This window comes from Corvus cornix, chromosome Z (genome assembly GCF_000738735.6).
Source record: "Corvus cornix cornix isolate S_Up_H32 chromosome Z, ASM73873v5, whole genome shotgun sequence".
Lineage (NCBI taxonomy): Eukaryota > Metazoa > Chordata > Aves > Passeriformes > Corvidae > Corvus > Corvus cornix.
The window spans coordinates 75,409,452-75,424,392 of NC_046357.1; the positions used below are offsets into that span (position 1 = coordinate 75,409,452).

The 14,941-nt window shown below is 58.3% G+C and overlaps 1 protein-coding gene across 1 annotated transcript; it reads right to left on the reverse strand.

Moving 5' to 3' along the window:
* Window positions 1–3,963: 3,963 nt before the first annotated feature.
* Window positions 3,964–4,730, reverse strand: TOMM5 (translocase of outer mitochondrial membrane 5). The gene is made up of 2 exons (XM_039567153.1): window positions 4,550–4,730; window positions 3,964–4,376 (listed from the first exon to the last, which is right to left on the reverse strand). Exons 1-2 carry the CDS (start codon window positions 4,668–4,670, stop codon window positions 4,342–4,344), a joined length of 156 nt encoding a protein of 51 aa, XP_039423087.1. The 5' UTR covers window positions 4,671–4,730; the 3' UTR covers window positions 3,964–4,341.
* Between the last annotated feature and the right edge of the window lie 10,211 nt (window positions 4,731–14,941).

Sequence of the window (14,941 nt, forward strand, 5' to 3'; positions counted from 1 at the left end):
CATCATTTTTGGGGGGAATTCCAAGGGTTTGGGGACTCAGCCCAAGGCAGCACTGGGTTGGGGTGAACCAAAAAGTGTTTATTGGGCTGTAGTGGGAGCACTGGGAGGGCACTGGGATAGCACTGAAATCTGTACTGGGAGTGCTGAAGTGCAGTGGGAACCTTGGGACCTGTAGTGGGAGCACTGGGAGCCCTGGGGTCTGTGCTGGGGAGTGCACTGGAGCTACACTCAGAGCACAGGACCCATACTGGAGGGCATACTGGGAACACTGGGAGTGTACTTGGGGCCCATACGGGGACATCTGCGGCCCAAGGCTGGCTCTGTACTGGAAGCGCTGGGTTCATACTGGGAGCAGTGGGGATCACGTCAGGATCCTGGTTGGACTGTAGGTCATGCTGGTGTCATGCTGAGAGCACTGTGGCCATACTGGGATCCTCCTTGAAGAGCTGTGGCTCAGACCAGCATTGTACTGGGAGTGTTGCTGGTGTGTTGGAAGCACTGGGCACATACTGGGAGTGTGGCAGCCCATGCTGGGATCGTGCCAGAAGACCTGTGGCTCAGGCCAGCGTTGTACTGGGAGGACTGGGCCCACACTGGGATGGTGGTGGGTGTGCCCGTGCTGCTGGTTTCTGCCACATTTCACCATTTTACTCTGCTGTTTCCCCATTTTGACTGTTTTTCTCACCACTTGTTGCCCATTTGTGCCCCATTTTTGCCCTTTTCCCTTGTTCTTTCATACATTTTTTCCCATTCTTACAGTAATTTCTTCCACTATTGCTCCCAGCAGAGCCCAAACCTCTGCCTTCCAGTATGGGCCAGTGCCTCCCAGTACAGCCTAGTGCCCTGTGCAAGACTTTTGGGTGTGATCCAGGACTCCAGGATGATTTTAGCACTGCCTAGAGCCCAATCCCAGTATATCCCAATCCCAGTATATCCCACCAGTGCCTTTCCACACCACCCCAGTCTCCCCAGTGGCACCACAGCCGTGCTGGGGCCCTGGGATGGGGCAGGGCACACACCCCTCACTCAGCCGACCTGGCTGTGGCTTGTCCCGGATGTCACCGGGCGTGCTGGCCCAGCACAGCACTTGATGGGCACGCCTCCTGTGTGAAGCCCCGTGGCCAGTGGAGCCCCACCCATTCCCACTGGGCTTGCTGCAGGCTGGTTTGATGCCTTGAGAGGCCACCTAGAAACAGAGACTGGACAGGAGTAAGGGAATAAGGCAGGGATTTGTTTGAAAGGCCTTCAAAGGTACCCCTGGGGAGCCAGAGGCCACTGCCCAGATGGACCCCAAGGTGGACCCCAGGTCACAAGTTCTTCACACTTTTATAGGTTTGGTTCATTTGCATAGCAGGGTGAATTCTCCAATTAAAGCTTCAGTTAATGATGGAGTTCCCCCAAGCTCACCTCCCTCTTAAGATGTTGGTTTACACACTTTGGGCCCAGGAGGGTCTGGGTGTCCCTGGAGAGCAGGCCCAGAGAGGCTTTGTTGTGTCTGCCTGGCACAGAGAGCAGAAGTGAACAGGCCACAAGGAACTGCAGAGTCACACACTGGGAAGCACAGGATTTGAAAAGTATGAAAGTTGAAACCTAAGGCATCACATCCAGGCTAGAAAATCCCTCCCAGCCCGTGGAGTCCCAGCTGTGCCCAATGCCCACCTTGTCCCCAGCCCAGAGTGCCACCTCCAGCCCTTCCTTGGACACCTCCAGGGATGGGCACTCCAAACCTCCCTGGGCAGCCTCTGCCAAGGCCTGAGCACCCTTTCCATGGGGAAATTCCTGCTGCTGTCCACCCTGAGCCTCCCCTGGCCCAGCCTGAGGCCGTTCCCTCTCCTCCTGTCCCTGTTCCCTGGCAGCAGAGCCCGACCCAGATGGCTGTCCCCTCCTGTAACCAACAATCAGTAAAAATGAACCTCCCTAGCAGCAGTGCAGCATTAAGAAGCAGCCGTTCTTCATTCAGCTGCAGGAGTCAGGGGATGTCTCCTCTGCAATACCGTGTGTGCTGAGCACACAGAAGGTCCTGTTCATAGGCTGTACATCACATGCATGCTCACAGCTCTTCCCAGAAGAAACACGCATGTGGGAACCATTTCCCTGAAGCCATTAGCACACATTCCCTCCTACCAGCACATGTACTCTGTCCCAGGGGTGTCACTGGTGGTCCCTGAGGGCCAGTGACCCCACAGTTGTGTCTGACCACCTGGTGAACTGGTGCTTCTGTGCCCAGTTAGGAGGAAGGCTGGCATAGCTGGCCTAGCTTGCTATTTGTGAGGCTTTGAACCAGTGGAGTGTAGTTTCTTACTCCTTTCCTTGGTTAATGTTTACTGTACTTTTGATTGTGCACTTCCATAGTCTAATGATTTTGCTAAATGATCATTGTATTAACCCACCAGGTGCAATCAATTCTTCATCTTGCAACACTGTCAGGGAGTTGTGCAGAGCCACAAGGTCCCCCCGGAGCCTCCTTTGCTCCAGCCTGAGCCCCTTTCCCAGCTCCCTCAGCCGCTCCTGGGGCTCCAGCCCCTCCCCAACTCCGTTCCCTGCCCTTCCCTGGACACGCTGCGGCCCCTCAGGGTCCTGCCTGGATTGAGGGGCCCAGAACTGGGCACAGCCCTCGAGATGGAGCCTCACCAGTGCCCAGCACAGAGGGACAATCACTGCCCTGTTCCTGCTGGCCACACTATTCCTGACACAGCCCAGGTGCCATTGGCCTCTTGCCCACCTGGAACCGTGTCCATGATCCCCTGCTCTGGTCCTAGCTGGCAGCTTTCCCTCTCTCTCCAGCTGCGGAGGCTGCCTGGTCCAGCCGTGTCTCCCATGGGACACTGCACACCAATGCCAGCGAGAGGGTCCCCTTCCGCCTGTGTATGCCCCATTCCCTAAAGCTTTGTCATGGCCATACCGCTCCCCTTGGAGCTCAGACACCATGGATCATCCTGGCACGGCAGCGGGCGAGTCACAGAGCGGGTGAGCGGGACCGTGTGGCACAGAGTGTCTGGGAATGACAGAGCCTGCCCTGGGAAGGGACCCCTGCTAGTAAAACCCATGGCCTGTAAGGCAAGAGGGCACAAATGTGGGTTACAAGTGGGAAGAATTTGTGAAGAGATGGCTGGCTAGTGCTGGAAAACCATACAGAGCTTCCCTGTCGGCAGGTGCACAGAACTGGCAGGGCTGGACCGTTTGTGAGGATGCCAAGGCACAGGAACAGCTGCTCAGTGCCTGGGGATCTCATGTGCATCTCAAGTGGCTCCGTGCTGGACCTGGGGACACCTTTGTGTTGTGTTGTGTCCCTTCCCCAAGGTCAGCGTGAAACGCTCGCACCGCACCCACCACAGCCACACCCTCGGGGCCTGACCCTGCTGTCAGCACTGTCCCCAGCACTGTCCCCTGGGCCACACCAGAAGGAAAACTCCCCTTCTGAGAGCCAAGAGGGGGAAAAGCATCTTTCTCCCGGTGGCCATAGGTCACGAAAGCTCAGGAATGCCCTGGATTCCCTCTCCCAGGGGAATCCAGAGCCACATATGGGTGGATTATTTCCCTGGATGCAGCAGGCACCCGAGGCTCCAGGCAGGAAGTCTCCAAGTGACTTGGTCACCCTCCCATATTAACACCCTGTGCCCAAAGCTGAGCTGCACTCCCAAGGCCCCGCTGCCCCAGGGGCTGAGCTACCACACTGTGAGCCAAGGACAGATGCAGCTGACTCCTGGGCCAGGCAGAGCTGGCACGGGCTGGCTGCGGGACACTGAGCTGTCCTGCCCTTGTGCTCTGTGTTGTGACTCCGTGTCCCACCTGGAGCACCTGGAAAACACATTCCCACCTGCACCGGGCACTCCTCTCCTCTGCCTCCTCTCCATTCGAGGTGGTTCAAAAGAAGAGTGATAACCTCAAGGCAGCAGCCAGGGAACTGATCCCAGCCAACCTCCCTCTCACCCAATGATTCTTACAAACGAAGCATGACCAGGGCCCGGTGACACAACTGCTCTCCCGTTTATTTCAAATCAAGCTGCTTGTGATCTGGATGCAGAGGAGGCTGGGTGTCGCACACAGACGGGGGTGGGGCGGGCAGCCACAGCGCAGCTGCCAGCGCCAGGCGTGTGCGGGCTGGAGACGGGCTCTGTTGACACAGCACAGGCAATGTTCTGTCTCGGGTCACCGCTCCATCGCACCGGAGCGCTGCACGGCCAGCATTCACCTGCGGGGCCCGCAGGCCCTGCCCGTGCCGCCCGCCCGGCGCTCGCTCCCCGCCGCCCACGCTGAGCTGAGGCGCTCCGGAGCCATGCGGCGCCCGGGAGAGAGCAGCTCCAGGTCGTGCCACGGCTCCGTGCGCCGGCTGCGGACGGCTCATATACTGTCCAGCTTCTTCAGGATGAACGGAGCTGGCAAAGAAAACAACGCGGGCTCGAACGGAGGCAGCGGCGACGCTGCCGCGGGTCTGTGCAGCACCGCAGACACCGCGACCCCGGCGGGGACACCGCCACGCTGTGCCCCCGCCCCGACACATGCGGGAACGCGGGCCCGGCGCGCCCCGGGGCCGGACACGGTCACTCACTGATCCGGAGCAGGGCGACGTAGATGAGAAAGTTGCGGACGGAGGCGAGCACATCGCGGCGCATCTTCCGCCTCAGCTCCTCCGGGTCCATCTTGGGCCCCAGCCCCTCGATGCGGAACATCCCGGACCCGGCCCGCTCCCGCTCCGTTCCCGGCCCCGCCCGGAACCGCCTGACCGGACGCGCCGCCTTCTCACGTGGCCGGGGCGGGCGCATGCGCACGGAGCGCCGTGGCGGCGCCGCTTCCGCCCGGCCGCGCTCCGCGTGTGGGGAGCGGGAGCGGGGCAGGGATGGGGACAGGGACGGGGACCAGGACAGGGACAGGCACCGGCACAGCCATGGCCCCGGCCACAGCCACAGCCACGGCCACAGCCCCGTCCCAGCGTGTCGCGAGCCCTCCGCGGGCACGGCCGGGGCTGCACGGCCGGGGTGTGTCACAGCTCCCCTAGGAAAGGGTTTCCTTTGGTGCTCGAGCTTTGTGCACTTCCCAGCCTCAAAAAAGGAGATTTAATCCCTGAAACGGAGCAGCCAACGAGCTCTCAGCAGTGTCCAGGCGTTGGAAAGACACATTCCCGACGGATGGAACTGCCTTGTTAAGGGTTAGGGCTGGGCGGGCATCAATGGTCTCGGCCTGGGGGAGGTTAACAAAGCCCGGCGAGAAGCATTTCCCTGCTAGGGGACACGGGCAGGGCAGAATTCATGGGCCCCAAGGACGTTTGGCAGAACTGCCAGGAGAAGGGAGAAACTGCTGAAGAGAGCTCAGCAGCTGTGCTGGAATCAGCTGCGGGGGGAACGGGGGATTCCGGCAGGGGCAGCTCCTGGCACGCGACCCGAGGAACCCCCGGCCCAAAGCAGAGGAAGACTGAGCGTGGCACTAATTAGCGTGAGAGAGGGAGGGAACCATTGCCCAACAGAGCGTAGAACAGTAATTAATGAGAGAACGATGTAACTTGTAGCAAATGAACACAAGTGCCTCTGTTTGCTAAAGTGTGTAAATCGTGAAGGGGTTTGGTTGTGCTGCATTTGTGAATACACTGAGCACCCCGGTTTACACAACTCTGACATAAATATTCAATGTTTCACTCCAGTCTGTAATTATTGGCTTGTTGCATGTTGGGCAACAAATCTGATGTTTGGGTTCAACTGTGGGCTCCTGGTGCAGTTCTCTGGGTTAGCTTCAGGCTTAATCCAGCTCCAACTCCTAAAAAAAAGCACAGCTAATGTCAGCACTTGGTGTCTGATGGTCTGAAGTCTGGAGCAGCTCTGTGATGAGCAGAGACTGCGGGAGCTGGGCCTGGCCAGGCCGGAGAAGGGAAGGCTGAGAGGGGATCCCATCAATCCATACAAACACCTCCGAGGGTGCCAGAGGATGGTGCCAGGCTCTGTTCCGTGCTGCCAGGGACAGGATGGGGAGCAGTGGCCATAAAATAAACCACACCGAGTTCCAGCCCAGCAGGAGGAAGAGCTTCTGTCCATGGAGGGGCAGAGGCCTGGAACAGCTGCCCAGGGAGGGCCTGGAGTGTCCCTCTCTGGAGACATCCCCAGCCCAGCTGGACACGTTCCTGTGCCACTGCTCCAGGGGGCCCTGCCTGGGGCTGGGCAGGGGCTTGGGCTGGGTGAGCTCCAGAGGTCCCTTCCAACCCCAAATAAACTGGGATCTGTTGCTCAGACTCTCACACACACAGCCAGGCCTTCCCTTGCCCACAAACAGGTTCTTTTCCCCAGAGCGCCACAGTCGAGGTATTTGGTTTATTTACTGTTCTTTAGTTACATTTTGCTGGGTGGCAAATTCACAAATGCAGCACAACCAAACCCCTTCACGATTTACACACTTTAGCAAACAGAGGCACTTGCGTTCATTTGCTACAAGTTACATCGTTCTCTCATTAATTACTGTTCTACGCTCTGTTGGGCAATGGTTCCCTCCCTCTCTCACGCTAATTAGTGCCACGCTCAGTCTTCCTCTGCTTTGGGCCGGGGGTTCCTCGGGTCGCGTGCCAGGAGCTGCCCCTGCCGGAATCCCCCGTTCCCCCCGCAGCTGATTCCAGCACAGCTGCTGAGCTCTCTTCAGCAGTTTCTCCCTTCTCCTGGCAGTTCTGCCAAACGTCCTTGGGGCCCATGAATTCTGCCCTGCCCGTGTCCCCTAGCAGGGAAATGCTTCTCGCCGGGCTTTGTTAACCTCCCCCAGGCCGAGACCATTGATGCCCGCCCAGCCCTAACCCTTAACAAGGCAGTTCCATCCGTCGGGAATGTGTCTTTCCAACGCCTGGACACTGCTGAGAGCTCGTTGGCCGCTCCGTTTCAGGGATTAAATCTCCTTTTTTGAGGCTGGGAAGTGCACAAAGCTCGAGCACCAAAGGAAGCCCTTTCCTAGGGGAGCTGTGACACACTCCACCATTGTGCAGTCCCACATGCTGGCAGCACTTGGAGCACCAGGAATGCTGCCTGAGGTGGACACGGCTCTAGGGATGCCAGAGAGGGGCAGATGAGCAGGCAGAGCCTTGTGGCTCCCCCAGCATCCCCACAAGACGCCCGCAGGGCTCCAGGGCCAGCCAGTTAGTTTAAAAAAGGGATTTCTCTCAGCTAAGCTGCCTGTGACCCGAGGCAAAGGCAATTACAGAGCAGCTGCTCCCACTGTGCCAGTGATTACAGGGCTAATTGAGCTTTCCTGGCTTCGAGCCTGAGCCAGGTGGCCAAGGAGGAGCATTCCCAAACCACCTCACAACCAACACAGTCACAGGACATTCAATCCCCGTGCCTGCTGCCAACGAGGGGTAACCTGTCCTGGTCACGGAAGATGGAACGCTGCCCTCCCGAGAGCTTTCCAGCAGAGTCCCAGGGCAATACACAACACAGCTGCCCGGATCCCCCGCTGACACAAACTCCTGGCTGTGCCAGCTCCAGGAAACCTCATTATTTACTCTGGCAGGTGGCTCTGTCCAGTCTTTGCTAGCAGGAGCACACTGGCAGGTCCCGAGTCCATTTTGGCAGAGGAGCAAGGAGTCTCATCCTGCATTTTGTGACTGCTGTTCCTCCCAGTCTCACTTTCTGTTGGAAAAGCAGGAGAGGGGCTGTTTTCCCAAGCATTGCTCTGGAGGAAATGGAGGAATGTGAGCAAATCTGGGCAAAGCCAAGTGAAACACAGCACAGTGTTGAGAAGGGACTGGAGCAAGGAGGGGACAGAAGTGCTGCTAAGGAGCAGTACAGGTCTGCCGGGACACAGACTGGGAAGTTCTTGCCACAAGCTGTTCCACTGGAGCCACCCCATTCTCCTCATCCCTTTGTGGGATGGAGGGATGAGGAACATTTCCTGTGGGAGATGTTCCCATGGGATAGACTGGAGACTTCAGGTGTGAAGTGACTGGCAAGGGAGAGAAGGCCTTGGCTTTGGGGTTTGACGCTGTCCGGAGCTGTCCTTGAAATGTTTGTGGCAGCTTTCCAGAATTCCCTCAAACCTCCAAACTCCAAAGCTTGGACCGTTCATCCCCTGTGTTTAGTCGCAGCCAGTCCCATAATTACAGGGGAGTATTACCTTCCATCCTCTGGAGCTACAGGAGGATTATGACCCTGACTGGGCACTGCCTTGAGGTCTCTGATCAGAACATGGCACGACCTGTGTGTGGTAGGTAACAGCATGAGAAGCTGACAAAAGGTGCAGACATTGCCACAGGGACAGCTGGGCCTCCCACGTGGCTATGGAACAGTGGTGTGAGGAAAGGCCAGGCTCGCAGGCAGCTGGAGAGAAGCACTGCAGGCTTCCAGGGGCAAGGCCAGAACTGGTCAGCAGCTGTGTCAGGTGGAGCACATAATGCCCAGATAATACCAAGGTAAAGGTGTCACAGATACTGAATTAGACACAGATCTTTAAAAATCCCCACATGGTAGCAAGGGGGAAAAATAGTTATAGGCTGGTTGTTCCTCTGGGAGGAGACTGAGCAGACAAAGGAAGTGCAAGGATTGGGAGAAGAAGGGTAAAGGATTGTGAAGAGGGATTGCAGAGGTGTGCAGATGTTGTGCCAGTGCTGTGAGGAGGAAGCAGCCCAGCAGCGCAGAGCTCCAGCCTCTGCTGGAGCATCACGCCACAGCTGTTTTGGCCATGGTGGTACTGAAATCAGTTGATCGAACCCCTGACAACAATGGAGCATTAAGAACCTGCCATTCTTCATTTGGCCAGATGCATGAGGGGACATCTCCTCTGAAGTACCGTGCATGTTGAGCAGAGAAAAAACTGCTGTTTAGATTCTATATTTTACATACATATTCATTGATTTTCCTGGAATAAGCATGCATAGGATAGTCACTTCCCCAAAGTAATTTACTTATGTTCCCTTCCCTTTGCATGTGTATCCTTCTGTCCTGGGGGTCTCTTGGTGGTTGCAGACCCCAGAGTTACAGCTGAGCACGTGAGGAGCTGGTGTTACTTTCCCAGTATGGAGCTGAGCTGGCACCACTGGGCCGGTCACTCTCCTGTTCCTCTTGGTTAATGATTGACACGATCCCACAGAATGAGCATTGTGCGGTTCCATAGGACAGCAGGTTTTGAAGAATAAGTATTGTGTGAGCCCACTGGGTGTGCAAACAGCTCTTCACTGGCACCAACAGGATGCACACCAAGCCTGCTGTCCTGGTGGGGAGCATGGAGAGGAGGGTGCACCGCTGTCCCCGGCAGGCCTGAAGACACCCAGGTGAACAGGCTGAGCTCCCAGCAGAGCAGTGTGGGTGCATCTTCTGCGTGTGAGGGCTTTGGCAGCTCCCTGTCGCTTCCTGTCATTGGAGAGAAACAGGTTTGCCTTTTTCTAGCTGAGAACAGACTGGGAAGGTGACAGAGAACATGAATTTCCATTGGGCTACAGACCAACCTCGCAAGTTCACTCCACACACCAGCCTGTTCAGGACCACGTCAGTCAAGGTGTGTTTCAGGTACGAAGCACTGGCACAGTCTGGCTGCCTCCTCACCCCAAGGGCAAAGCCAGCAGGCAGCTTTGGTTCTGGTTTCTTCTTGCCACTGCTGTTGGTAATCTTTCTGGAAAACTGTGGGATCTGGGTGGAAGCAAGCACCACTGGCCAAGGAATGGAGCCTGCAGATGACAGGGGCAGGGCTGCATGCTGAGTGGGATGCAGACGAGAGAGGATGGCTGGGCAGAGCTGCCTGGGAATCTGGCAGAGCCCAGACACTCCAGCTGAAGCTCAGGCTTCTCTCCCCATGAGTTCCCCTGCTCCCATGAAGCCGTGGAACTATGGCAAGATACAGCTCGTGCAGCTGGCAGGAAAGAAGTAGCCCACAGAAATGAAAACTGCCCTGGTAATTCTTTTCGAGACCTCAGTTGGGTTTCTAGGAGCAAGGAATCCACCACAGTGGACTGATTCTCCTTGATAAAAACGTTCTGTGGAGTGGCCCTTCAGGTGCTGTCCTGGCGTGTTTCTCCAGGCTGCTCCTGCATCATGGGGATGGCTCATCCCCAACTGGCAGGACAGCATGCCTTCCTCCTGGAAAAGGCAGCATTAGCCTGGCCTGGCCCCTCTGCACCTGTTGGTAAGATGCAGAGGAGCACCAGGGACCTCCACTCCTGGGGCTGGCCCAGGATGTTTATCAGAGATGCAGAGCAAAGGTTTTCCAGAGGCCCTGGGGCAGAAGCACCACTGAGAGGCACAGCAGGTAACGCTGGAGCCTTGGTGCTGCTGCCACGTCAGCCCTTTCCCCCCACCCAAGGAATCGATATTGGTACAGCTCTAATGGCAGCTCTTGGCTTTGTGCCCACGGAAAGGCTTCTCCGTGTCTGCCCCGTGAAGTTCAGCTCGTCCTCCTCCCACCTCCACCAGCCAGGGCCGCACTCCGGGCCTGTCACACCAGACACGGAGCGGCTCCTGCCAGCCTGCAGGGCCTCCCAGCCTCCCAGGATGGTGTCGGGGCACTGGTGTCCCTGCTGGGCTCAGGACCGTCCCTGGTGCTGGCAGAGGACAAGGAGCAGCGGGACAGGGCTCGCTGACGACGCTGCTGCTGTGGCTCTGCCCACGGCCTCTCCATGTGGGCATGGGGGTGGGCACCACCCGTGTGTGACACGGGAAACCATGGGCTGGGTCGTGGGGAGGGGGTTCCTTTACCCTCAGAGGTCTCTGTCCCACCAGGCATTCCCAGACAGCCCCTGCCGCCCTGTCTCAGCGATGAAGCTCCATGTGTGACCGACTGGCTCGAGCCCACCCCGACTCCTCAGGATCACACCTCCTGCGAGGAGCTCTCCTGCTCCTCCTGTCCCTGCCATGTGCCACACTCAGGCCCTGTGGGGACAGCCTGGGCAGTAGCTGTGGCAGCTGCTCCCCACGGCTGGAAGGAGGCCAGCACAGCACCGCAAGGTGCAGTGTGGAGGGGCTGTAGCAGTGCTCCTGCCTCCTGCCCTGCTCCTGCCGGGCTGCTGGGACTGCACCTGGGCTGCTCCCTGCCCAGGGTGTGAGATCCAGCAGCCTGGGAGGGGCGAGGAGCCAGGCTGAGCACGTATGGCCAGAGAGCCCCGGCACACAGGGGCCCTGCACACAGGGGCTGCCCCCGGCTGGGTGCCGTGTGTCCCCAAAGCCACTCTGTCACTCCCCACCTCGGATGGAGAGGAAATACAACAAAAGGCTGGTGGGTTGGGATAGGGTCAGGCAGAGATCGCTCAGCAATGACTGTCACGGGCAAAGCAGACTCATCAGGGTCACAGCCTCCTCTGGGCATCCCCCTGCTCCACTGTGGGGTCTGCCAGGACTGCAGGTGGGTCTGTGCCCCCCGTGGACCTCCCCAGGCTGCCAGCAAATCTCAGCTCCAGCACCTGGAGCACCTCCCGTCCTTCCACATGGACCTGGGCTCTGCAGGGCTGTTCCTCTCATGTCTTCTCACACCTCTCTCCTCTGGTTCCAGCAGCCCCTGTGAATTAACTTCTTCGTTCTTAACTCTGTTATCCCAAGGGTGCTGCTGCCACTGAAGTGGCACACAGCCTTGGCCAGCAGTGCCTCTGTCCTGGAGCCGGTGGCACTGGCCCCATGGGACATGAGGGAAGCTTCCAGCAGCTTCTCACAGAAGCCACCCCTGTAGCCCCCCTGCTCCCCAAACCTGGTCTCACAAACCCAGCCCAGTACCCAGGTTTGTCCATGTGTGGCCACACACACCAGCACAGACACCCTGAGCGCTCACACAGACAGCGCCTGCTCTGCTTTCTGGCCTGAGACCACCATGGAAACACATTGCAGAGAGCCCACTCGGGAACTGGGGCTGGATGGGGGCAGGACGACAGCACTGACGCAGCGCAGGGCACTGCTGGACGAGCATCCTGACCGGAACGCTGGCCCTGTGCCCCCGGCCCTGTGCCTCAGCCCTCAGTCTCTGCACGTTTGCTCTCCCCAAACCCCATCGATGCCCGTGTTTCCCTGCGGTCAGTTCCTCCCCGGGCGTCCTGCAACGAGCCCCGTGCAATCCTCAGTGTTCTTCCCCTGTGCCCCACGGCACTGCATCTGTGAGGTGCTCAGAGAGGGTGATGTCCCCCAGCCCTGTCCCCCAGGCTCAGCTGCCTTGGGACTGGAGGTGCTGGATGGGGGCTCTGGGGGTGCCTCCCAAGGCTTGGGGCTCTCCTGGTGTGTACAGATGAACTCTTCATCACCAGTGTTCTGTTCTCTCTGTTCTCTCATGTATGAGAAGGCCAGGAGTGAAAGCGGTGTCACTGGACCAGCCACATTGGAATGTGCCCCAGCCAGCTCACCTGAGGCCAGATAGTTTGAATTCACCCATAAGTGCTCAGCTGGGGCACCCCAGGGGTGTTTTCTGCACCCCAGGTGGGTTTTGTCACCCCTCAGACAGTCCTGTCCTGCTGTGGCCTGGGGCATGGGGGCTATGTCATCCCAAGGAAGCAGGGTGCCTCAGCACTCCTGGCGCTCCAAGGGAAGGCTTCTATTCCTGCAATCTCCTCTTGTCCTGGGAGAGGCGAATGTGGCCCTGCCACTTGTGGAGCTGCACCCACTGCTATGGACCCCCTGCACTTCTGCAGACTCTCAGGTGGCAAAACCACCCCCAGAAGCTTCAGCAGGAAGGGAACAGAAGATGCTGGAAAGCCATGTCAAAGCCTCAAGGCAAATATTTCAGACTTGTCACCCATTTACCTGTGATCCAGGACAGGGAGGGACAGAGGTAAGAGGAAATGTGAGCCCACAAAAACTGCGGCCTAGAACCACAGCACCTTCTGAACCAGCAGCAAGGTTGAACATGACTTCTGGATCAGTCTTCAGCTGATTCAGAGTGCTGACCTTTGTGATGAAGAGAACCAGAATCATTCAAGCATGTGGCAGAGAGGAGGAGGGTGAAGGTGCTCCTTGTCTGCAGCCTCACCCTGTGGAGGCACAGGCAGAGCACCTGGGAACTGGAGCTGGTCCTGAAGGGCCCTGCAAGCAAAACCCAGGAACATGGCCAGGGAGCCCCAACACATGTGCATGAGGGGCTCCCAGAGGGGCTGACTGACCCTCTAAAGGTTCTGGTTTTCTGCTGTGAAATGTGAAGGGATTTCCTCCTTCACAAGATCTTAGCTATACTTCTTCAGAGCTTTGCAGACCCTTAATCCCCATCATTCCAGAGGTGTCATCCGGATCACAGGACAAGGAACTAAGTGGGCTCACAGGGCAAGCTCACGAATGGGCGAGCTCCCAGAGCCTTCATCCTTCACAGACATAGCTTGGTGTGCAAGCAGCCACAAGCTGTAGCTTTCCAAGTAGTTCCAAAATGTTTCCCAGGACAGAAGGCTTTCTTTCACAGGTCAGCTGTGACAGGATCCAAACCTGAGTGATGATGAATGCTGCTTAGAGACAAAATGTCCCGTAACTTTTTGGATTATTGTTCCCCACGCCTCTGGAACTGTAACTACTCAGAGAGAAGAAAACCATGTGCTCAGCTCCACCCCACACAGGCCTAAATGTCACGTTTCATAGGTCAGCATGGCCTTCAGATGTGTCTAGTGGATACCACTATTCACTTCCACGATAAACAACCAGGGCTTTATTTCTTTTTTAATTAAGCATCTGCTTCCTGTGTTGATTGCTTTGAAAACATCACCCAGGGCCACGTGGGAAGGGAGATGTGATGCACGTTGCCCAGGGAAGCTGCATGAATCAGCAAATGATGCAAAGCCTTTTTCTGGGCACTGTTTAATGTTACATTAATTTCAGATGTCAGGCCCCAACATCATTTTTTTGTCAATTTCAGTGACCACAGGGTAGTACTGTTAGTGAAAGGTGCCAAACTTAGTTCCTACGTCAGCAGAAGAGAAAAATAACACTATTTTCTGCGGGCAAGCTGTTTTGGGAGAGGAACAGTTCCTGGAAAAGGGGCAGAGGGAGCAGGTCAGGCAGTGGAGAACTCGCAGTGCAGAAATGCTGCGAGGGGCCGGAGGGGCGAAGGCAGGGAGGCACAAACCGGAGCTGATCGATGCCTCTCCGCATGTCTCGAGCAGCACCGCGCTAAATGCAGCGCTGCGGCGGCGGCAGCGCGGTCACGCACCGAGCAGGGCACCTTCGCGGCCAGGGCAGGTGCCAGGGGAGGAAGGAAGAGCGGACGTGGGGGATGTGGGTTCCCTGCCCGCGGGGCACGCCGAGCCGGGCCGTCTCCTGCCGTGCGTGTCCTTGGCACCGCCGAGCCCCGAGCGCCGGGAGCGGAGCCCCGTGCGGGGCGTGGGGTGAGCGGGGCTCCGCACACCCGGGGACACGGAGTGGGAAACCCAAATAACCCCCTGCTCTGTCTGCTCCCACCAGCCCTGCCCAGGGGAGCCCAGGGGCACAGAGGCAGCTGGGAACACAAATTAGGGACTCGCAGGAAGGGACATCCCGTGCGCAGCTGTCCTGGAGACACTCAGCCCCGTATTCCAGAGGTGACGCCTGTCAGTGGAGGTCAACACCTGCGCACCCTTAGGGCCATCAACAAGCCCTGGGGCACAGGGGAAAAACACTGAGCATTGCACGGGGCTCGTTGCAGGACGCCCGGGGAGGAACTGACCGCAGGGAAATGCGGGCATCGATGGGGTTTGGGGAGAGCAAACGTGCGGAGACTGAGGGCTGAGGCGGGCACAGGGCCGGGGGCACAGGGCCAGCGTTCCGGTCGGGATGCGCTGCGCTGGGTCGGTGCTGTCGTCCTGCCCCGCCCCAGCCCCGCTTCCAGCGCTGTCCCGAGTGGGGGAGGCTCTCTGCCCGGCGTGCTCGTCTGTGCCCGTGGGGCAGCACCTGCAGGAGCGCCGGTGCCCGTCCAGCCGGACACGGAGCCGGGGGTGCCGGGCTCCAGGGCCGAGACCACCCGGGGGGCGGGATGCGGGATCCGGGGGCGGGATGCGGGGGAGGGATGCGGGGCGGGATGCGGGGCGGGATCCGGGGCGGGTCCCGGGGGCGGGCCC